Consider the following 25963-nt stretch of genomic DNA (forward strand, 5'->3'; position numbering starts at 1 on the left):
CTGAAAGGGAAGAAGTACAATTGACATACAACACAGAATCAGAATCTGCGTCACGTTCATGAACATCATGTATGCGGTCGGATTTGGAAACGGATGACACATGACCCTTTTATTGCATTTGTGACACACGGCCCAACATTGTGGACAATCTTCTCATGAATGTTTAGTAAAACACCGCAGACATGAAGGAAGTTGCCGTGGGTTTTGCTGCAGTTTCTTAGAGGTTTGTTTACGGTTGGGCCGAGGCTGCGCTTGGGAGCATACTGTGGCCACGTCAACTGACGGGGACACGCCACACGCTTCGTCAACATCGCACAGAGGTTGTATTTCCCCGACGTCGCCCCGTGCCTCTATTTGCGCTCCAGCGGCGCGAGAAATTTCAAAACACTGAGCGATGGATAGGACTTCATCTAGTCGGATTTGCCAACTGGAGGGCACATTGCCTAACTTCTTTGTTGGGTGCCGATCGGTTAATAGCATCCCGTACTATGGAATCGGCATAGGATTCTTTGTGAACTTCAGTAACAAATTGACACTTTCTACTGAGGCCGTGAAGTTTAGCAGCCCAAGTGCGATAGGATTGATTCGGTTGTTTTTGACAACGATAAAAGGCAATACGAGAGGCTACCACATGCGTTTGCTTTTGAAAATAGACGGATAGAAGTGAGCACATTTCAAAAAAGGACAAAGATGCAGGATCTTTCAAAGGAGCCAATTGCGACAACAACCGATACATTTGAGGTGAAATCCATGAAAGGAACAGAGACTTACATGTTTTTTCGTCCGCGACATGAAATGCCAAGAAGTGCTGTCGAAGATGTTTTTCGTAATCAGACCAGCCTTCCGCCGTCTTGTCATAAGGAGGAAAAGTAGGGAGAGACAACGACGAGAGATGTAGAGATGTCCCGCATTTGATGCCGCGACGAAATCACGAATCGCATTTGTCAGAAGCGTTTGCTGTTCTATGAGACCTTGCAATAGTTGCTCTAAAGTAGCCATGGAAACATGTGGGTCAACGATGGAAAAGAAAACTCACTACCTCGTCACCAATTGTTATAACTTCAAGTTGAACAAATATATTTTCAAGGAAGATGCAATACATGAAAGTCACAGATCAAGTAAACAGAGTGAGACGTGTGTACACTTTAACAGTCAAATCATAACTGAGTCCAAGTCTAGCAGCCGCTGGCTGGCTGGCCGCTTAGGTGGCGCTGCTGCTGCATGGCTGGCAGACAGCGCCGCATGTATAGGACGCACGTAACTGCGTGGTGGCACTTTGAAAGATCAGCGAGTCACAACAATTAACCTGTTTAAAAGGAAGAAAGTATTTTTGGTATTGATAACTTCTTTTGAATAAAGGTAATGTTAGAGGAGGGTGCCCCTTTACAGGGGAAAGATTTGTCTCAAGTGATAGAAGAAGATACTGGAGTGGATATAGAAGAGATGGGGGATCCAGTATTAGAATCAGAATTTGAGAGAGCTTTGGAGGACTTAAGATCAAATAAGGCAGAAGGGATATATAACATTCCATAAGAATTTCTAAAATCATTGGGGGACGTGGCAAGAAAATGGCTATTCATGTTGTTGTGCAGAATGTATAAGTCTGGCGACATACCATCTGCCTTTCGGAAAAATATCATCCATTCAGTTCCAAATAATGTAAGAGCTGATAAGTGCTAGAATTATTGCACAATCAGCTTAACAGCTCATGCATCCAAGTTGCTGACAACTGAATGGAAAAGAAAGTCGATCAGTTTGGCTTTAGGAAAGACAAAGGCACCAGAGAGGCAATTATGACACTGGGGTTGACGATGGAAGCAAGACTAAAGACAAATAAAGACATGTCCAAAGGATTCATCAACCTGGAAAAAGCATTTGAGACTGTACAATGGTGCAAGATGTTCAAAACTGAGGAAAATAGGGGTAAGCTACAGGGAGAGATGGGATGACCAAGAAAGAAGTGCTCGGATTAAAAAGGGTGTAAGGCAGTGAGTAGTGTTTCGCCCCTACTGTTCAATCCGTACATTGAACATGCAATGTTGGAAATAAAAGAAAGGTTCAAGAGTGGAATTAAAATTCAAGGTGAAAGGATATCCATGACACGATTCGCTGGCTGATGACAATGCTATCTTGAGTGGAAGTGAAGAAGATTTACATGATCTGCTGAACAGAATGAACAGTCTAATGAGTACAGAATATGGACAGAGAGTAAATTGAAGAAAGACGAAAGTAATGAGAGGTAACAGAAATGAGAACAGTGAGAAACTTATCAGGATTGACGGTCACGAAGTAAATGAAGTTAAGGAATTCTACTACCCAGGCAGCAAAATAACCAATGACAGACAGAGCAAGGAGGACATAAAAATCAGACTAGCAATGGCAAAAAGGGCATTCCTGGCCAAGAGAAGTCTACTAGTATCAAACATAGATGTTAATTTGAGGAAGAAAATTCTGAGAATGTGCATCTGGAGCACAGCATTGTATGGTAGGGAAACATGGACTGTGGGAAAACTGGAACAGAAGAGAATCGAAGCATTTGAGATGTGGTGCTACAGACTAATTTTGAAAATTAGGTGGACCAATAAGGTGATTCTCCGCAGACTCAAAGAGGAAAGGAATATATGGAAAACACTGACAAGAAGAAGAGACTGGATGATAGGACGTCTGTTGAGACATCAGGGAATAACTTCCATGGCACTTGAAGGAGCTATATAGGGCAAAAACTGTAGAGGAAGACAGAGACTGGAATACATCCAGCAAATAATTGAGGTTTGTAGGTTGCAAGTGCTACTCTGAGATGAAGAGGTTGGCACAGGAGAGGAATTCGTAGCAGGCTGCATAAAACCAGTCAGAAGACTGACGACTCAGAAAAAGTCCGCCTACCTCCCAAGCACATCAGAGATGAGGCCCAACAGTTCACAAAATTTTTGAACTGTGTTACAATGGGATCAGTGTTGGTGAGAATGGTGCACACACCACATATTTCACCAAATGGTTGATCCTCCCGCCAGAGAAGATTATGTGCAGTCTGGTGACTTGCTATCAGTAAGATTGGCATGAAGTCCACCATGCCCGTATGATTTATTTGAGTGACCACGGTTAGTTTTCTGCCACCTCCAACCATTCAGTTTCCCAAGGACACGATTTGTCTTTCAGATAATGAGATCATGGCTTGCAGGGGAATATCACACCAACATACACTATCATGCTGATGTGCTTCTTTGGTTGCTTTGTCAGCTATGTCGCTTCCCTATATCCCGATGTAACCAAGTACCCAAGATCACTTCCTTGCCACAGTGTTGGACCCGCTGTAAGGGTCATGGATAAGCTAAATCAACTGGTCTATTGGATTTTGATGGACTGCCTGCAGGGTACTTAGTGAGTCAGAACAGACAAGAAACTTTGTACTATGATGCCTGTGAATCCACTCCGGTGCCGTCGTACTGCCATATAACTCTGCATCATAATTTCAGAATTTTTCTGAAGGTTCATTTCGAAAACCCTATATGGGAAACAGATGAACAACCCAGGGTGTTCTCTTGCTGGGATCCATTCATATAAACAATGATAAGACTGTAATACATATTTAAAATTGAAGAAAACAAGAGTTGCAAAAATCATAATCTGGAGTACAAGTTTTCTTGTATTTCAGCAAGATTAAAATCACTTTGGGGCTCTGAAGACATCAAGAAAGCAATTTTTTCCATCCCTGGTTGTGTCTTTGGAGCTCTGATATATCTAGGTCCTTGAGACAATCAGTACCATGTATCCTAAATGGCTTGGTCACATGGGGCTGATTCCTGAACAGCTACTTAAAGTTGGGGTGGACCACTGCACTAAATGCCAATGAGTGATGCAACACGGAGATTTTGAGGGCCTGTTGAGCCAAGAGGAGTTGCCACCGAATCCAGAGTAGTGGTTCGCCAGCCTCTGCACGCAGATTGTGAACTGTGGTGGTCCAAAAGCTCCAATTGATATCAAAATTCCCTCATGGTGGATAGTGTCTAACATATAGAGGTAGGAAATACAGGTTGATCAATATACCACGCAGCCATAATCTAACTGTGATATAATAAATGCCCTATAAAACTGTAGGAGACAGGACCTGTCTGCTTCCCATGCCTTTCTGCTGAGACACTTCAAAACATTCAACAATTTAAACCCCTTTGTTCACAGGGCTTTCACGTGTGGCAGCCAGTTTAATTTCAAGTCAACTAGTAAGCACAAAAACTGGACAGTGTCCTTAAAATGTAAAATATTGTCCCTCATTGTGAGTTATGGTTGGGTAAAACTTCAATGAGCATGGTTAAAATTGTCACACAGTTTTCTCTAGAGAGGACCTAGAACCAGTTTTATTGGCCCAAGTTTACAGCCTCTTGATGGTCATCTGCCGTTGCCTCATCGTCGTCATAAGATTGTAGAAAGAGTAGAAATTTGCAAAATTATCTACAAACAAAGCATTTAACAGGGCCCCTGACTACAGATGAGATGCTATTAATAGGGACTGCAAACAATGTAACACTAGGTGCACTGCCTTGAGGAACCTTACTCTCCTGAACTTAGCAATCAGACAAGGCATCACCAACAGGACCGCAGAAGTACTGCTCCTCAAGTAAGGACTGAATAAGAGGTGGCAGACATCCACACAGTCCCCATTTATGAAACAGCAAAGGATGTTTTCCTACAAGTGGTGTCATACATTTCTTCAAGGCCAAAAAATTCACCAACCAAATGGTTTCAGTGTATGAAGGAACCTATATCACCATCTCCTGTGGAATTAAGTTGTGATAGGCAGAATTGTAACACCTGAAACCACACTGAGTGGCACAGGTGACCTTGGGATTCGAGGAGCCCGATGAGGCAGCGGTTGACCATGCACTCTAGTTTACCCATATAACTGATAAGGGCTACACCCATTAACTTCAGGGTCGGTGCGATCCTTACCTGGTTTCAAAAATGGAATTAGTATTGCCTCCTTCCAAGTTATGGGGTACTGCCCGTCAAACCAAATCTGACTGAAACAAGATAGGAGCTTGCCTTTGGCTTCAGTGCACAGATGACAGAGCAAGGCATAGTGGGTGTAAGCCAAGCCTGTGTGTCCAGGATGCTGTTGTTTAATTGTTTCTATCCCTATCAAATTCACTTTGTGCAAGAACTTCATCGTTATGTTACTGAAAAACAGGTGCCATTCTGTGAAGTTTGAAGAAAGATGCACACACCAGCAGAACCTCGAAGCTGACATTTTCTTCAGCAATGAAGCTAGTTTCGATTTGATGGGAGGATGAATAAACGTACTGGTATCTATTTGGAAAACAACAATCCCCATCTCACTGTTGAGGTGTACATTCAGACCAACCCTAGGTTAAATGTGTGGTGTGGCAAACATGGGGATGTCCTCATTGGTCCCATATTTTGTAATGGCATGCTCAACTGTGCACACTATAGACATCACTTTGAGGAAACATTATTACCCTACTTGGTTGATCTGCCTCTCGAACCAAGATGTAAGTTTTTCTTCCAGCAGGGTGGCACACCACCATACTTTAGATGAAAGGCCTGCTGACTCCTTGATGAGGATCTTCTTGGACACTGGATTGGCAGACAGGGCCCAGTGGAATGGCCAGTTAGGTTACCAGACCTGACGCCATTGGACTTTTTCCTTTGGAGACAACTCAAGTCTAGAGTGTCCACCAATAACCCAAAAACATTAAATGACATGCAGAAGATCATCATCAGAGCCTGTAGAGAAATACCAAGAGGGACACTAGAGTCAGCGTCCAGCAGCGCCCATCACAGTATTCAGATGTGTCACCTGCAGGCTGGCTGTCAGTTTGAACACCTTCTGCATTATACACACAACCGAACAACTGACTGGGGACAACAATTGCACCGTACTGTTAACTTTCAGGTTTCATTGACCAATGATGTAATATTTTGTTAGTAGGATTAAAGCACATCTGTAGCATGTGTTCATCTCTCTGTATTTACACCATCTCCACTAATTACAGCTTTTTCCTATAGGTTAAGGCTACTGAATCACCCTTATATATATGACATACATATTGTAGCAATTGTAAATGGTGGATAATGATCTGGCACTTGCAGTTCCTCTTTATAAGGTTCTAGCAGATGGTTGAAGGTTTCAGCACCATCCTTATTGACTAACATAATTTAACTATTAATCTAGTTTGCATACATATGTGCCAAGCATAGTATTACAACCATTTAATACTTTTCCCCTACAGCAAAAATAAAGAAACTAATTCTACCCATATGCCTCAAAGGTTTATGGAGGCCATGACTTTTCTTGAGACACCAAGCTCTGGTGAAAATTGGCATCTATCCCAGCTAAATGATCCTTTATAAATTGTAATAATTCATCAAAATATTCCTCACTTATTCTTGTTAAACTGAAAAACTTATCAAAGTGTTTAAATAAAGCATTATAGAACAGACCAGACACATTTTGTTGCATATTACAAGAACTTTGCACGTAGCCAGTATTATAGATTTTCTTTATGTTTAACATGACGGAATAACCAAGTTGCGATAAGCATCAGTTTTGAAACTGATCGTATTCTTGTCGCAGTCATATGTAAAATGTTGCACATTAAATGTGTCACAACTGGTCTTCTAACCAGTCTTAAAGATTTGGGTAGACGGGTGTCAGCAGTGTAGTGGCTTTGTGATTCAACAAGTTAAACCATGGCCCCATTCTCCATGATACACAGTGTTCCATCACAACTAACAGTAGATGCTGAAGCATGCCCAGAGCTACCTCGGGAACTTCAAAGTCATCGGAACTGAACTCCCAGATTTGCCCATCATTTAACTCTACCAATGCAACTTACAGAAAGCTACAAATGAAGCAAGCATTAACTCCCAGCTGCAACGGAAGTTAAGGTTTCAAGAACATAACAAACACAAACTGTAATAAATGATACGATTTTCTTTCTATTCTAGAAAAAGAAACAAAAAACAATACAGCAATCCAAATTCCCATCTGTAACTAAACTGCAGTCCTCTGGACTTGAGTCCTGCATGACCGAGTAAGCGAGCACAAAATACGAGGTGGGGCGAGCATACCCTAACTGGATAGGTTACCCGCACTAGTTCTGGTGACCGAGCACAGAAGCCGTGACCAAATACGTAGCACATAACTTCAAACACATTACACGTGTTATTATCCGTGAGACACTGCAGCCAGTACGGGCTTCTCATTTGTGGTGTCTCTCTCTCTCTCTCTCTCTCTCTCTCTCTCTCTCTCTCTCTCTCTCTCTCTAATCAAGCAGTGCGAGGAAGCCAGTGTAGTAAGACGTAAGATTGAAACCAATGTTTACACGGGAAGGTCTAAAAAGCCAAGTATGGAGTACATTTCTGTTGGTTGTAGATGAAAACAGTGCGTCTAATGGGTACGTATCGCGCATAAACTGCTCCACTTTATTGTTTTTCCAGTCGGGAACCACTCATTTAAAGAAACAGTTGCAGGAAACCTCACAAAGATCGTTTCTTTAGCCGTCCTTCCGTGATCTTAATATGCTTGAAATAAGTGAAAAGCAGGAAATTCTTAGCAATGTGCGACAATGTGTGCTACGTACGCAGGTACAACATGCAATCATTAACATCATCGTTTTTGCATAGTTAGTGGAAAGTGTATTATAGAGAAACGGGAATGTTGTGACTCGTATAATATTTCATTAACGTAAAACATCTCGTTTTTATGGGAACGGGGGTCGGGTTGTTTGGAGGGAGAGACCAAACAGAGAGGTCAACGGTCTCTTACGGGAACATTTCAATTATTTCCATATCAGTTCTGTATTACTTGTGTCTTTTGTTTATTATCATAGATCCTTCAAGTACTGTGTCATCACCACCCAGAAAGAGAGATCGTTTCAAGGAATGGAGGAACAACAGATCATCCGCAGCAGATGAAGTAGATCTGTACATTTTTATGCACCCCAGAGATGATGATGATGACATCTTAAAGTGGTGGAGCAGACATGAAACAGATCTGCCAGATTTGGCTGCAGATGCAAGACGTATTTTATGTATCCCAGCAACAAGCGCACCTAGTGAAAGGTGCTTTAGTAAAGCCGGTATGTTACTAACAAATTGCCACAGCCAATTAAATCCGGAATGTGTTAGTGATTTACTGCTGATCAACAATAACTATAATTTTGTTTATGTTGCAAACAATTGAAAAGTATGACAAGTTACTTACGTCTGTAAATGTTTAATGTTCTTTGTATGCTTTCTTTATGAAGATGGTTGTCTTCTAGATTACAGGGAAAGCACTTATTTAATGTTTCCTATAAATGTTACTTGTATATTGAGAGAGAGAGAGAGAGAGAGAGAGAGAGAGAGGCGTTGGATTTGTACAGTAGAGTGCAGCGAGCTGGGGTGAGGCGACGTGAGACGTCAGCGGTGACCGGTCGTGCTCGGTTACCCGCGTGTCCGGAATCCGGACAACAGACATGGGGCGAGTACGTGACCGAGCCGAGTCGTGTGGGGCCGGACACGAGCGGCTCGGTCCCCCCGTCAACAGGCGAGCCGTGACCGGTCAAACATTGAGCGTTGCAGCACTCTACTCTGGACTAACTGGAAAAATTGAAGCTTGGATAGTTTTCAACTTGATCATAAAGAAAAGCACACGCTTCCTAAGAAAAGTCATTTCTACAAGATCTAGAATTTCTCACCAACATTTACACACTCCTCACTGAAGTCCTCCTTTTGAGATCACAAACTACTTACTTCCCAAAACACACAATGCTTTCAACTACACTAATATGTTTTTTCCACTTTTCACGATACTCTTGAACATTGTGGTCATTACTCAGTAAAATACATATTCTTAAGACAAAAACCAGCGCACATATTTTATTTACAAAATGTTTAGTTAACTGACGTTTACTTGAAAAAAATGCTTTTGAGAGTTATGAGTTAATAAAAGCAATAATTGTTTTCAGGTAACACTTCTGTATGGCATTCTGATTTCATCTATCAGGATCACAGTTCATACAATCCTTCCAAAACAAATAAAATTTCTGAGCTTAATTCAGAAGTTTCCATTCATGAGATTAAAAGTTTTCAGCATCAGCTTGACACACATTTTTGTGTAGCCAAGTACCCCAGTTAACACAAGATTATTTTAACTTACTGACCACAAAACAAAAGTGAACTGACCAGGTAAATTTGCTACGAATTTTTTACAGTGGCCTTGCACGAAAAATCTCCTGAGCAGTTTCCTCCCTTGTCCTTCTCCTCAATTCCTGCAACTAGCAGCGAAGTTCGCCAAACTACTCACTCAACAACACCACACTCCCAAATTACCCACAGAGAAATACTATAATTTCATAAAAAATGACCCTTTTATTCTCCTTAAACACTGTTTATTTGCACAGTTCTGAATCTTAATGAATGAAATGGCATACTGTTCTGTCACTGCGTAATAATTTAAATTGATCAGACATCCTGCTTTGTACAGGACAGTACCATTTTTCAACCTACAGTTCCAGTGTTCTGATATATTTCGGCGGGATGCCCCTTTGTCCCATTACTTTAGAAAGTAGCATTTATTTTTTATTTTCTATGCTATGCTAAGTAATATTTAAAGCTATGTGTCTATAACTGCAAAGAATGAAAGTTATGTTACCAATGGACAAAATTCATTATCAAAAACAAGTCATCAAATTGGCCACACTGCTGGCATTGTTTTTTTTTCCTGTGCTTCACTACGACAATTCAGTTCCATTCTCCAGTGACTTAGTGACAGTTGGAGCTGTGATCTGCATTGTTTCAGCAGTCCATGAGAGACTGAAGATGCCAATACAAAAGTGTGTGTTCACTGCTGCATTGTGAGAAAAGATAAGTATCTTAGCCTATGGGATATGACTTGCAATTTATAGAGAATTTTACATTAACTCTCAATAATTATGCATAAATCAACCAATACTAAGTCTTTTTATACTTTACCTTCTGTCATTAAGTACACATTCATAAAGAAAACATAGTCCAATTCTGATATTCATTGCACCATTTGTAACATCGAGTTTTGTGTGTGTCGTGGAGGGAAGAGCACATTGAGCAACATCAAAATTCAAGTAAGCATAAAAAGGCAGAAATTTCTGCTGCGTCATCCAGAAGTGTAACTTCATTTTTCCAGCCAAATTCAGCAACAGATCCTGAACTGCACTTACCTACATCTGGATCATAGTCCACAAGCCACCTAATGGTGTGTGGCAGAGGGTACTTTTTGTACCACTAATTGAGCCCTCCAACCCTATTCCAATCGGGAATAGGGTATGGGAAGAATGATTGTCGGTAAGCCTCTGTACTGGTTCTAATTTCTTGAATTTTCTCCTCATGGTCATTACACGAGAGGTGTGTGTGTGTGGGGGGGGGGGGGGGGGGGGAGAGGGAGGAGGGGGGGGGTAATATGTTGTCCGACTATTCCAGGAAAGTAAGTAATAGTAAGTAAGTAATAGTAAATCTCTCCGTGATGCGCAACGCCCTTCTTGTAATGTCTGCCAATGGAGTTTGTTGAGTATATACTTAACGCTCTTGTGCCAACTAAATGAACCCGTGATGAAACATGTCACTCTTTGTTGGATCTTCTCTCTCTCTCTCTTCTATCAGCCCTATCTGGTAGGGATCTCAGATAGATGAACACTACTGAAGAATCAGTCAAACAAGCGCCTTATAAGCCACTTCCTTCATGGATGAGTTACACTTCCTTAAGATTCTTTCTATGGATCTGAATCTGTCATCTGCTTTTCCCACTATTTGTTTTGTGTGGTCATTCCACTTAAGGTTGCTCTGGCTAGTTACTCCTCATATTTTATGGTAGATACTGTTTCCAGCAGTTTGTCATTGATAGTGTAGCTATACAACAGTGGATTTCTTTTCCCATGTATGCGCAATATGTTACACTTATTTACATTCAGCGTCAATTGCCAGAGCCTGTACCATTCATCAATTCTCTGGAGGTCATTATGCAAATCTTTACTATCTTCTGGCATTGCTACTTTCTTATAGACAGCCAGCCTTAGAGGGCATCTGATGCTTTCTACTAGATCATTTATATGTATTGTAAACAGTAACAGTCCTATCACACTTCATTGGGGCACTACAGAAATTACCTTCATATCTGTCAATTTTGTTCTGTTAAGAGCGAAATGCTCTTCTGGGTTCTGTCAGCAGATAAGTCTTGAATCCAGTCACAAATCTGATCCTATGCTCAATAAGCTTGTAGTTTTTTCACTAGATGGCAGTGCAGGATGGTGTCAAATGCCTTCCTGAAGTCGAGGAACATGGCATCAACCTGAGTGTCACTGTCTACACCACTGTGGATCTCATCGAGGAACAGAGTGACCAGAGTTTAGCAAAACCTCTGTTTGTGGGATCCAAGTTGATTTTTATAGTGGAGATTTTCCTTCTCCAAGAACGTCATTATTCTTGACCATAAAACATGTTCCACAGTTTTACAACAAACTGACATAAATGATATAGGTCTATAATTGTGTGCATCTCTCCTATCGCCCTTCTTAAAAACGGGAATGACCTGTGCTTTCTTCCAGTCGCTAGGCACCCTTCGTTGCTCAAGCAATACATGATAAATTACTGCTAGGAGGGGAGCAAGTTCTTTCACATAATTTTTGTAGAATCTTTTAGATGTCTCATCTGGTCCTGACACCTTTCCACTACTAAGCGATTGTAGTTTTTTTCTATTCCGCGATCTGTTATCTCAATATCAGCCATTTTGACATTTGTACGATGATTGAAAGGAGGGATCGTGTTACGATCTTCCATGGTGCAGCAATTTGGAAGGCCGAATTTGGTATTTCAACGTTCTCTCTGTTACTTTCCTTTTGAGTGCCAGTACGGTCACTCAGTGAATTAACAGATGATTTTGACCCACTTCCTGATTTTACATATGACCAACACCTCTTAAGTTTTTCACTCAGATTGGTTGACAAAGTTTAAAAGTAAAAGTCATTGAACGCTTCTCTCATTGCTCTCTTTACAATCATTTTAACTTTGTTCAGCTTTCGTTTGTTAGCTAGGTTTTTACTTCTCTTGAATCTGATGATGATGATGATGATGATGATGATGATTTTTGGTTTGTGGGGCACTCAACTGCACGGTCCCAATTTTTGCACAATCGAGTTTTTACACAATCTGATCTAGCCACTGCCAAGAATGATGATGATTATGGTGATGGTGAAATGATGAGGTCAACACAAACACCCAGTCCCCGGGCAGAGGAAAGCCCCAACTCAGTCAGGAATTGAACCCAGGACCCTGTAATCCAGAGGCAGCAACGCTAGCCACAAGACCACGAGCTGCAGACCTCGAATCTGAGATGTAGTTCTCTTTGTTTACATATCAGTTTTGTAACACAACGATTAAACCATGGTGGGTCTTCCCCATCATTTAAGACCTTAATCTGAACATATTTGTCTAGGGCATACTGCATGATGCCTTTGAATTTTTCCCATTTGCTAACATCTTCATCCTCATCACTGAATATTTCATACTGACTGCTCAGATACTCTGACATTTGTATTGTCACTCTCACTAAGCAAAAATATTATCCTACCTTTCTTAACATTCTTTGTTGAACCAATTTTCATAGATGCTGTCACAGCCTTATGATCACTGATATCTCCCTCCATGTTAACTAAGTTCAGGTTGTTTGTTGCCAGGAAATCTAGGACATTACTCTCACAAGTTGGTTCTCTAAATATCTACTCAAAGTAATTTTCAGACAAGACATTCAGAACAATGTCACATGACTTCTTTTCTCCGGCACCAGTTTTGATAGCATGACATTCCCAATGAAAATTATTAACGATATTCTGAGAGTTTCTGAAGTGTTCTACCACTAGAGCTCCTGACCCACGCGGTCAATAAGAGCATCCAATTACCATTTTTTTACCTATCTTTGATACTTTACTTCAGCTAGATTAATTCACAATCTCATCCCACGATAACCTCGCTAGATTTTATCAAATTTTGTACTGCAATAAACACGCCGACACCACTGGCAACTTACCTATTCTTACAATAAATATTCAAATCTGTGCTTAGGATTGTATAGTCATTAACATCTGATTTCAACCAACTTTCTTAATATTATCAGTGCATTATAACCTTCAGTAAGCAAAACTAATTCCGGGAACTTTTCTTGGATGCTCCTTCAGTTCACTAAAATCATAGTAAGCTTTTCTATATCTGATCTGTGACGAATGTTCTCTGAGGACACTGTGGCTAATTTATCAGGCAAATCATCTTTGATTCGAAGGGAGGGTTTCTCTAACCTAAAGAAGCCCCTTGTGCATGCCACATGTACACCGCTACTCTAGTAGCCACTTCCTGAGTGTAGTGCACATCTGACCTATTGAGGGAAACATTACAACTCTGTACTCAATAGCAAAGGTTGAGAAATTCACATCTGATACCACTGCAGAGTTCTCTGAGACTCTGGTTTAGACTTTCCACTCTGCTCCAAACGAGAGGGCCATTATCAACCCTGTGTATGTTACAAAGAGACAGCTTAGCCTGCACCCCATGTGCAATGCTAGTTGCCTCCACAAAATCAGCCATCTGCGAACAGGAGCAGAGGATGCCCTCAGAACCCAACTGGCAGGCATCATTCGTGCCAACAAGTCCCACTATATGCAGCCGGTTGCATCCAGTGCACTCGATAGGCACTGGCAGGGCCTGTTCCACATCACACACGAGACCCCACCCCCCCGTCAAACCTACTGAGTGTACACTGGCATTCTTTCCCACCTTGCCTCCTGCTTCCCAGAGGAGTTCCATCATCTGCCTAACATTGGAGTTCCCAATGACAAGCATATCCACCCTCTGCACCTGCCTGGACTGGGCAGGAAAATCAGCCACTAGCCCAACATGAGTGACACCCCTTGCTTGCTCAGAGTCATCATCAACACTGGGTAGCACCTCGTACCAGTAGCTAAGGCATAGAGAGCCAGCTGCGCACCCTGCTCCCTCCTTCACCTTCTGCCCAGTGACACATGAACCCACCACTGTCTGCTACCCACTCTCAAGTGAGGACTGACCAGGCAGATGTTGCATATCAGTAGATGCAGCGACAGTCAGGTCACCACAGAATTCCAACGGCACCAACAGTGTTGCGAGTCTCATCCCCAATGCCCGATGTCACCGCAACTTTGAGAATTAGCCAGAAGCATGTCAACAATAGTCAATGGTGCTTTCAGCTGTTTTAGGGCAGCATCCAGTTCTCCTTGTGCCCGCTCACAACAAGCACAGTCCCTAGCCATCTTGTAGTGTGTAAAAATAGATATCAGATCTCAAATGGCGCTATCGAGTTTGGAATGTATGCAAAATATGACAAGGAGAATAAAGAAACACTAAAATAAATTTCTATACTGAAGTTGATCCAGCTACAGTTACCTGTTATTAGAAACTCAGCTCACCCAAAAGCTACTGCATGAGGTAAGTATGCAAAGTAGAATGCACTGATCTAAACTATATTCTCTGTACCAGCATGAGATTTAAACTTGGTGGCATGACATGGCAGTCTAACGGTGCGAAAATTACACTAGGAAACCATCTTACACATAGATATGCACCAAGATTTATGCAAAAACAAAAACTTACAGTAATTTGCTAACTGATAGTCCACACAGTAAAATACACAGGCATAGTTCCCTTCTTTGCAGAAGCTTTGCTACTGCCGCTGGTGCGTCTTCTCGGCTTGGTCCCTGGGTTATGTTTATCATAATAGTAATGTTATAAATAATATTGTTTTATATATTGTAATAACACTGCCTGTCATAATGAATTTATTGAGTACTCTGATGATTATATTTTGTTTATTAATAATAAATACATAAATCAGCTTTTATATTTGGTAACTGCATTAACTCATACGCCTAGGGTTAATGGTAACTAAAAAAGTTCAGTTGAGAAGTGTCCCATTTCCAGCTTCAGAAAATATGGTCACAATAAGTAATTAGTAATATATCAACAAAACAACAGGCCTACAAACTTCTCTACTTTAACAAAATATTCAACAATATAAAACTTACAAAACTGGGGAGACAAACATACATCATATGCATCTTTTTGTTACAAAGTATCTACAGTTGAAATTGGGTAGAATGAAGAAATATGAACTTCAGTTTTAAAAATCAGACCTTGAAGAGCTTAGTTTGCATACTGAAGTAGTCAAATGCAGGGAAGGGTTTCAAGATCTAAAGGTGAGAGGAACAATGACAGCACTGTCTCAGACATAAAAATTTATTTTAAATTTAAATCACAGTGAAAAATTATTTATTAACAACAGAATACATATTCAATCTGAAGGGTATTCGGTATAATCTATTGCACAAATAATTGTATGTGAACTAGTACAATATATAGAAATAACTTATCACAAGGAAAATCAAAACACAAACACCAAAAGCTTTCACATACATTGATCTTGCATTTAAATGAGTGGCGTCTTTCTTATATTTTTGGGAATGTAGCTGTAAGTTCATTGCTTTTGTATCCAAATCTGTAACAAATTTTTAAAACGTGGACAATGTAAGTCAGAATATATTCCTATATATAATGTGAAACTAAGTTTAAAAAGCTAGCAAATATACCGTACCAGACAATACTGCACCCCTGTGCAGAACATCATCTATATTTTGCACCATAATTCTTTGAACATCCTGTAGCTCTGTGTTAAGTGCAGCAAGGTTACGGCGTGTTCTCGCATCAGTAAACATTTTCTTAGCCTTTTGCATATATGTATCTGTAACAGAGAATAGCAAGGTAACAGTTCCTTGTAATTGTATCAGCTCTTGACAGATATTCACAGAACAATAAACTACCTACCAAATTCAATGAAAGTGTAAGGCCTTTGCACAACATTAACTCTCTTCCCATACTGAGCATGAAATTCTTGCGCTAGGTCTTCTAAGTACGAGAAAGCCAGTCTTTTTGAGAAATTACGCTCAGTTAATACCAAGTAACAAACATCATTTTCGATAAGATAGCTAAATGAAAAAAAAAATAGGTTAGTAAAAGCAATCAAGCATTTTCCATTTTTACTTTAAAAATTTAACATAAAAAGCCACATAAAATACTTTAAAGGATGTACACAATATTGCTAACAGCACACCATTTTTAGGAAATTACAAACAGAACAAACAAAGCAAATAATCCAAATTCAGTTGCACACAGCAAGAGCTGAGTATATAGCTTGAAGTAAATAACCTTTCAGAAAATACGGCAGCTTGCCAGCAAATACATGTTCTGTACTAACTCTGCCATTGAACTACAGAATTATTCTATCTATGTAACTATTCACATCTGAATATATTTCACAATGATACTGAAATAATACCCTCAAACATCAACAACTGAAGTGTTTTTCAAGACTATAATGGAGCTGCTGCATATAAGGAGCCTTATAACAACTATCCATCATCATCATTACTAAAAAAATTCTACCAGCATTTGCATAGTTAGGTCTTCATGTATTATATTGCCTTGATTAGGCTTTATTCACAAGACAAAAGGAAGAACAGAAAATAAAACTAAGACATTTTTCTGTGTTTGTTATTTTAAAGGTATGAATTTTGTGCACCTGGGTTGGAAAAGTGGAGAAAGTTAAATATTTGCCTAACTGGCCATAGATAATTTCACATCATGATGTAGAAAAATTAATGGGCCAAATCTGCCTCAAGGGAAAACATCAAACACCTGCAAGGAACCCTACAGTAATCAGAGAAGTACTATCCCGAGAAAATGTATCAGTGGCTTCAAATGAACAGCATTTTCAAAAAAATAAAAAATAAATAAAAATCAGAACAAAATGGCATACTGTAACACGTCTGACAGACACGTTCTCTCATGAGACCATGAGTCAGTTATGGTGATGCCTCGACAACAGACACCCCTCTGTGCGGAAAGATAAATCACTTACATTCCTCTACACGAAGCTTAATGTGTCTAGTTTTATCAATATCAACTTTTTTTGCATTAAACAATTGAGAGACGCGGTACCTTTTTAAACCTTCCCATGATGGAAATCATAACATCTTTTTATAGAGTTATGAAGCCACTTAATGTGAGCACTGATGGGGTGCTTAAGTGACAAACATGTCAAAAAACTAAAGGGTATTGAAGGGGTTCCTCTCAATTTGTAATTTTCACTTTTAATGGGCAACAAATGCTCTAACAATATTTAGGGATGGGTCAAACATTAGTTTCAAACGTGACCAGCTCCATTTAAAAGTAGACTTTTCAGGCCCTTCCTAATGTATTTCATTCAGACATTTCTTTCTCCCCAGTACATCCAATGAATGAATGACTACCCCACGGTATTTGACACAAAACATTCTTTCAAGTGGCTCATCACAGAAGCAGTAAATTATATTTAGACTTCTATTTATCGCATATGGTTCAAATGGCTCTGAGCACTATGGGACTTAACTGCTGTGGTCATCAGTCCTCTAGAACTTAGAACTACTTAAACATAACTAACGTAAGGACATAACAAACATCCATGCCCGAGGCAGGATTCGAACCTGCGACCGTAGCGGTCGCGCGGTTCCAGACTGTAGCGCCTAGAACTGCTCTGTTAATTTATCACATATACTTTGCATTTGCTTGTATTTGGAGTCATCTGCAAGGTATAGCAAGAAATTGCAGGTGTCACCATTTTACACTGCTATGGGCACTGTCTACTAATACATGGTCTAATAATTTTGCTCCAACTTTGGTAGATACTTTGTGTATTTATGATAATATCTTCAAGCCTAAAACTGAATATAGAGATGTTATGTTCTGCTTGTATGAAAACGTCTGGGAAGATATTCTATAAGAACATGTTTTGCTCATAAAATAATATAGCAGAGTGCAAGAAAGATGAACACCAACTCAACTCTTACCAGAAGCTTTCCAAAATTTGTCAACGAAGATACTGAGCAGAATCCCTGAATTCTCTGTTTAGGAAATTATGATTTTTACATAATTTTTAGTTCAACCTAGAGGAGAGCCATTATATCACAGTGGCACATCTATTTCAATCTCTACAAATGACAGAACTAAAGGCTGTAATACTGCATAGTTGCCATAAAAAAATTCTAGGAAGAAAAACAAAGGGGCATCTGACATCTTACAACCACTTAATATGTTCTACTTTCCTTATGATTCATGTTAAAAAGGCATGCAGCAATGGAAACAATACTGGTGCATATTCAACACAGAACCTACAAAGAAATCAATCAACTTTGAGAAACTGGCAGTTATTTACTTATAACTTCATTCATATCACCAATTCTTATTTCCCACCTCTGCAACAACAAGAAATCTGAAAAGGAACAAATATGGAGTATGTACATAATTAGAGAGAGAGAGAGAGAGAGAGAGAGAGAGAGAGAGAGAGAGAGAGAGAGAGAGAGAGAGAGAGAGGGGGGGGGGGGGTATTTTTGTGGTCTAGAACAGATGTACCCCAAAATATAACAAGTTTTCTATCTTTTTGTGTGTGCCTGTTGATGACTCAAAGCTTCTGTTTTTCAGTGACTGGTCTCCTTTACACCTAAAATATTTATTTCCTGGACAGTTATCTGATATGAGTATCAAGATGATTTTGCAACAACATTTATTTTTGACAATCAACTGCCAATACTCATGATCAGTAAAGACAAAGATTAATAATAAGCTATGCTGGACAGTTCTTATGCTGATTATTTCATTTTCTAAATGAGTTTTTACAAGGATCCTGCCTCTAAATATCTGGGTCATATAATTTTTGTTACATAGATTTCCTTGATATCAATAGATGAAACATCTCCATTTACATCCAACATATCCTTATGACACACCACTCACTTAACCGAGATTACGTTATAAACATGATACACATCTGAAAGAAAAAGACTTGATGTGCTGACTCACTGTTCTTATCATGAGCTAACAATTCCTCTTATCAGTTGTACAGAGGAGAACAAAGCCATTAGCCACAGTCTGCTTTGACAGGTATCAATTGGATAGACTGCCAATCTCATTACAAATCCAGTTCACAGATCATGAAGAAAGAAGGATGAAAAACAAAAAAGAATGAGAAATGATTAAGACATTGCACTGTAATTCTGATACGAGGAGTTTTAAAACCAACTATTTATCGAGAGAGAGAGAGAGAGAGAGAGAGAGAGAGAGAGAGAGAGATGGTGATGCGGTTACCCTGCAATACACGGGAGTCTATGGCCACCAATGTCATGGAACTTCAAAACAGCAATATTATAACTTAACCAAAGGAGGACACAAGCGAACTCTCACTGGTTCAGGTTTCCCAATTTTAAGTAAAATGTTAGTTACTTATGCTACAGGTGATGGAAACATATGTGCAATGAGGCACTGTAATAACAATGAAGGAAGAAAGCCTTTCACGTACAAGGACAGCAATTTTACATAAAGCATGCTGTGAATGTTACCAGGATGGGCACTAAAACAATCACAAAAAAGAAAACTACATACAAAAACCTTTCCCATCCTTTGTAAACTACCACTATAATTTTCAAAATGTCAAAAGGAACACAGGAAAAAATCAGTCAAATAAATGTTCATAGCAACAACTGATTAAAAAAAAAAAAAAATTACTTCTCAATTTCACTAAAAAGAATTATCCCCACCATAGAGCTTAGTAACAACTGTGTTCTATAATATTTGAGCACAGAATTGCCTCTTTTGTTATATACAAGCCATATAAGGGCCAGGAGTGGAGGATGATTCACATTTAAATTATGTTTGTTAAGTGTTTGTCTTTAAGGTACAGTTTAATCAAAGTTACCCCACAGTGAAACAGGGCAGAAACTAATGAATAACATGGAATTTCTGCTGGCTATTACAGGAGCAGTGAAAGTAGAAGGTGAAGATTGAGGATAAGTAGTCAATATCAAGATCCAAAGTACTCTCACCCAATACTTAAAAGTAAGACTTCATACTCATTCTCAAACTTAACGTCAATTGACTACTTATTCCAAATGGCAAAGCTGTTCAGAAATCAATTGTTGCTCTTATACATAAAACAGTTTAAAGCAACAAATACTGAAAACTGTGTTGCCGAATGATTATGATTATTGTGCCACACTCTGTAGAGAATTTCATAATTTTCCTTTGTTAATGGTTTAGACACTTCCTCACATCAGTTTGGTTTTAAGAATGAGTAAGGAAGGAAATTAATAATAATCTTGCTTAATAACTATTTCAGGGTGCTAAGGGTGAGAAATGAAACAATTAAATGATGAAAACTGGCTTTGCAGCTCGTGAATCACATCCTCTATTTCATCACAACACTGCCTGCAATTCTGTACCAGTGTTGCACAGTTGAAAGTTCCCCAAGGGCAGGTTGTTTATTTCAGATGTGACACCTTTTTACAAACAGCATCTCAAATCAGTAACGGACCATTTCTTCCCAGTTATAAGGTAATATCACACAGGGTATAACATTATGTGGAAAAGCATTTCTTTGGGAGCTGCATATGATAACTCTTTATTAATTAATAAGTTTGTGGGTGCATGTAGTAATGATGTACTGATTTCTCTGTGTACAGGCTGGATATGCTGGAGAGCACTAACTGAACACTCATATCATCCATTAAAATCAAGTACTTCTTTTTCCTAGTCATAATATTTCTAAAGTATTTTGTACCATTCCTCCACTAAGCAAATTATGGTTACAAAATGAAACAAATATCTCTGCTTTATTCTGACAAGCCCATGCAAACACTGCGAGGTAACAGGAATGATGGTACAGTAACGAGAGAGAGAGAGAGAGAGAGAGAGACATTGTAGGTAAAATGACTAATCTCCATTGTTTCAAAAATCCGCTGTGAGAGTACAAGAATCAGAAGCGAGCCTCGTCAACAAGAGTTCTATTGGTCACATGGCCAAAATGCTGGAATGCATCTGGTCATTAAACAATCAAACAAAACTGTTGGACTGTGTTACTTGAATGCAAATATTCTGCCCACTTGAAATAAATTTTGTTGCAAAACACTTAATTCATTTTCCTCCCCCCGTAACATCCAGTAAACTTTACCCCAAGCATAGAAGAATTACAAAACTGACAAACAGTTTTATTATAAGTGCCTTCAGTATATATGGCACATCATTGTGTCAGAATCTGTAATTATGCTGTACCTGCTGCATACAGTGTTTTATTTTAGCTTTGTGGGACACTATAGGATATCAAGTCACCAGAAACAGTTTCCAGAAGTCCTGAGTTACTGAAGTGACTATATGAACATCATAGATTTTTGGGGAATTGTTTATAGTGCATCCAATTGATTGAATAATATTTCTGACATGTGCACCTGGATAATATTTTTGATGTGCACCTGGATAATATTTTTGATGTGCACCTGGATGGGCAAATACTGATGTTAAAAATCCACAAATAACTCAGCAATTTCCACTTTAAGGATTTTGTTTCATTTGATGATACTATTAAAAACTCTCAGATATTGGATGTAGAAGAAGAAATAGATGTATTGCTGAAAATAATGGTGTTGAAGTAGGTCTGAACATGGCTCAGAGTCTGTTACTTTGAAACACCGGGTCCTGGATAGAATTAGTTTAATTTGCAGCTATATCTTTGGAGAAAATTTCTAATGAAGTGATAACATTAACTGTAGACTAACACACTGAGAACTGCTTAAACACCTGGCCACACTGAGACAAAAGTAATTTCCTTAGTTTGTAATGTGCAATTTCTGTACTTTCAACATAATAGTTTGCATGTTAGTGCAAGAATTATTTAAAATTGGGCAATAATAATGTTTTTACTCATTTTACAAATTCTGGAATGCTTTGTGGAGTTGCATACTCATGGTATTAGAGAAACTGGAGTCTTGCCGCCAAAAATTGCTTGAACGCAATTTATTTTCCTGTTTCATCCACAGACCCTATCCATTGTCCTAACAAAGTATTTCAATCAGACACCGAAAAATATTTTATATGTCATAGGGCATCACATGACAACAATGACTTTGTCAATTACAAATAAAAAGAAATGTCATATTTGATTTGAAATTTTACTGTTAAACACTGCCTGCTACAACAATATTTTTGTTTATTGGTTGGTTGGTTTGGGGGGATTAAAGGGACCAGACTGCTACGGTCATCGGTCCCTTTTTCCAAATACAAAGAACACCCACAGAGAATAAAAACGAGGAACAGAATAGATCACAGACGATACAGAACATGAGAAACTTAGACAAAGACAAGACAAAACGAACTAAAATCACACAGAGTGTGACAGTGGTTGGCCGACCATAGAAATAAAAAAAGGAAAAGCCAACCACTTAGAAACACATTAAAAAATCAGTTTAAAATCATAGGCCAAAGGCCAGAATCAACACAAAACAATAAAATAAAACAGAAACACTCAGATTAAATGATAAAATCCTCCTGCCCGAATAAAACGTAAAACTAAGTCAGCCATAGCGGAGTCGTCCGTTAAAAGGGCAGGGAGCGTATCAGGCAGCGCAAATGTCTGCCTGACCACAGCTAAAAGGGGGCAGGCCATCAAAATGTGGGCCACTGTCAAAGCCGCCCCACAGCGACATAGAGGAGGGTCCTCCCGGTGCAGTAAATAACTGTGTGTCAGCCGGGAGTGGCCAATGCGGAGCCGGCAAAGAACTACTGAGTCCCTGCGAGTAGCTCGCAGGGATGACCGCCACACAGCCGTCGTCTCCTTGACAGCACGGAGTTTATTGCGCGTTGTCAGTTCGCGCCATTCATCGTCCCATAGCGCCAAAATTTTGCGGCGCAAGACTGCCCGCAAATCTGTCTCTGGGAGGCCAACGTCCAGAGATGGCTTACTGGTGGCCTCTTTCGCCAGGCGGTCAACATGTGCATTACCCGGGATACCGACATGACCGGGGGTCCACACAAAGACCACAGAGTGGCCGCAACGGGCAAGAGTATGCAGTGACTCTTGGATAGCCATCACCAGACGAGAACGAGGGAAATACTGGTTGAGAGCTCGTAAACTGCTCAGGGAATCACTACAGATAACGAAGGACTCACCTGAGCAGGAGCGGATATACTCTAGGGCACAAAAGATGGCGACCAGCTCAGCAGTGTAAACGCTGCAGCCATCCTGCAAGGAACGTTGTTCGGAATGATCCCCTAGAGTGAGCGCATACCCGACACGACCAGCAACCATCGAACCGTCAGTGTAAACAATGCCAGAGCCCCGATACGTGGCCAGGATGGAATAAAAGCGGCGGCGGAAGGCCTCTGGAGGGACTGAGTCCTTCGGGCCCTGTGCCAAGTCGAGCCGAAGGCAAGGGCGAGGAACACACCATGGGGGTGTATGCAAAGTGGCCCGGAAAAGAGGTGGGACAGTGAAAACCCTAAGCCAGGAGAGAAGCTCTTTGACGCGGACCGCGATTGTACAACCAGACCGGGGCCGACGTTCTGGCAGATGGACGACCGATCGCAGGAACAGGAGACGATAGTTTGGATGCCCGGGCAAGCTTAAAACATGGGTAGCATAAGCGGCTAGCAAACGTTGGCGCCGTAACCGCAGGGGAGGGACACCTGCCTCCACTAGCACACTGTCCACAGGGCTGGTGCGGAAAGCACCAGTGGCAAGCCGTATGCCGCTGTGTAGGATTGGGTCCAGTACCTGCAGCGCAGATGGGGATGCTGAGCCATAAGCCAGGCTCCCATAATCCAAACGGGACTGGATTAACGCCTGGTAGAGCCGTAGGAGAGTAGATCGGTCGGCGCCCCACCTGGTGTGGCTAAGGCATCGCAGAGCATTTAGATGCCGCCAATATGCCTGTTTAAGCTGCCGAATATGAGGCAGCCAAGTCAGCCGGGCATCAAAAACGACACCCAAAAACTTGTGTTTCTCCACCACAGTAAGGAGTTCGTCGGCAAGATAAAGCCGCGGCTCAGGATGGACTGTTCGGCGCCGGCAGAAATGCATAACGCGCGTCTTGGCAGCCGAAAACTGAAACCCATGCGCTACAGCCCAAGACTGCGCCTTATGGATAGCACCCTGTAGCTGACGTTCAGCAGCTGCAATGCCAATAGAGCTGTAGTAAAGGCAGAAGTCGCCAGCATACAGGGATGCTTGGACAGACATCCCCACCGCCGCAGCGAGCCCGTTAATGGCTATTAAAAACAGGCCGACACTTAAAACATATCCCTGTGGCACACCGTTCTCTTGGACTCGGGAGGAACTATGGGAGGCCGCGACTTGCACGCGGAAGGTACGATACGACAGAAAATTGCGGATAAAGATCGGCAGAGGGCCCCGAAGACCCCATCCATGAAGCGTAGAAAGGATGTGATGGCGCCATGTCATATCGTACGCCTTCCGCATGTCGAAAAAGACAGCGACCAGGTGCTGACGGCGGGCAAAGGCAGTACAGATGGCCGACTCCAGGCTCACCAGATTGTCGGCGGCGGAGCGGCCTTTACGGAAGCCACCCTGAGATGGAGCCAGAAGGCCCCGTGACTCCAGTACCCAGGTCAAAGCCCGGCTCACCATCCGTTTAAGCAACTTGCAAAGAACGTTGGTGAGGCTAATGGGACGGTAGCTGTCCACCTCCAAAGGGTTCTTCCCAGGTTTCAGAATGGGGATAACAATACTTTCCCGCCATTGCGACGGAAAGTCACCCTCGACCCAGAGACGGTTGTAAAGGTCAAGGTGGTGTCGCTTGCAGTCCACTGAAAGGTGTTTCAGCATCTGGCAGTGGATGCGATCTGGCCCAGGAGCGGTATCAGGGCAAGCGGCAAGGGCACTGTGAAATTCCCACTCACTGAACGGGGCATTGTACGATTCAGAATGGTGGGTGCGAAAAGAAAGGCTCCAACGGTCCATCCGCTCTTTAATGGAGCGGAAGGCCAGTGGGTAATTGGAAGAAGCGGAACTAAGAGCAAAATGCTCTGCCAAGCTGTTGGCAATTTCGTCGGAGTCTGTACAAACTGCTCCATTCAGTGAGAGCGCAGGGACGCTGACAGGGGTCCGAGAGCCGTAGAGGCGACGGATCGTGGCCCAGACCTGCGATGGAGTGACATGGAGGCCAATGGTGGACACATACCGCTCCCAGCACTCCTCCTCGCCTTGGCGGATAAGGAGGTGGGCCCGCGCACGCAGCCATTTGAAGGCGATAAGGTGGTCTATGGAGGGATGTCGCTTGTGACGCTGGAGCGCCCGCCGGCAATCTTTAATCGCTTCAGCGATCTCAGGCGACCACCAAGGCACAGCCATCCGCCGAGGGGAACCAGAAGAACGGGGAATGGCAGATTCGGCGGCAGTAACGATGCCGGTGGTGACCGATTGAACCACCGCATCAATGTCATCAGTAGAGAAAGGCTCAATAGCGGCAGTGGAGGAGAACAAGTCCCAGTCAGCCTTATTCATAGCCCATCTGCTAGGGCGCCCGGAAGAGTGACGCTGTGGCAGTGACAGAAAGATCGGAAAGTGATCACTACCACACAGGTCATCATGCACACTCCATTGGACAGACGGTAAGAGGCTAGTGCTACAGATTGAAAGGTCAATGGCGGAGTATGTGCCATGCGCCACACTGAAGTGTGTGAAGGCACCATCATTTAACAGCGAGAGATCGAGCTGTGCCAATAAATGCTCAACAATGGCGCCTCGACCTGTTGCCACTGACCCACCCCACAGAGGGTTATGGGCGTTGAAGTCGCCCAGTAGCAAGAAAGGTGGCGGCAATTGGGCTACCAGTGCAGCCAGGACATGCTGCGAGACATCACCATCTGGTGGAAGATAAAGACTGCAGACGGTAACAGCCTGTGGCGTCCACACCCGAACAGCGACAGCCTCTAAAGGTGTTTGGAGAGGGACAGACTCGCTGTGCAGAGTGTGAAGGACATATATGCAGACGCCACCAGACACCCTTTCATAAGCTGCTCGGTTCTTATAATAACC

At 41.5% G+C, this 25963-nt stretch overlaps 1 protein-coding gene across 1 annotated transcript in view; it reads right to left on the bottom strand.

Annotated features, from left to right (window-relative positions):
* Positions 1-15270: 15270 nt before the first annotated feature.
* LOC126469623 (vesicle-trafficking protein SEC22b) overlaps positions 15271-25963 on the bottom strand; it is a 28814-nt gene continuing 18121 nt past the window's right edge. The window contains exons 3-5 of the mRNA XM_050096745.1: positions 15874-16034; positions 15644-15790; positions 15271-15547 (exon numbers count right to left, since the gene is read on the bottom strand). Coding sequence (XP_049952702.1) covers positions 15396-15547; positions 15644-15790; positions 15874-16034 — 460 coding nt within the window. The 3' untranslated portion in view covers positions 15271-15395. The remainder of the gene's footprint in view (positions 15548-15643; positions 15791-15873; positions 16035-25963) is intronic.

Source organism: Schistocerca serialis, chromosome 3, assembly GCF_023864345.2.
Source record: "Schistocerca serialis cubense isolate TAMUIC-IGC-003099 chromosome 3, iqSchSeri2.2, whole genome shotgun sequence".
Lineage (NCBI taxonomy): Eukaryota > Metazoa > Arthropoda > Insecta > Orthoptera > Acrididae > Schistocerca > Schistocerca serialis.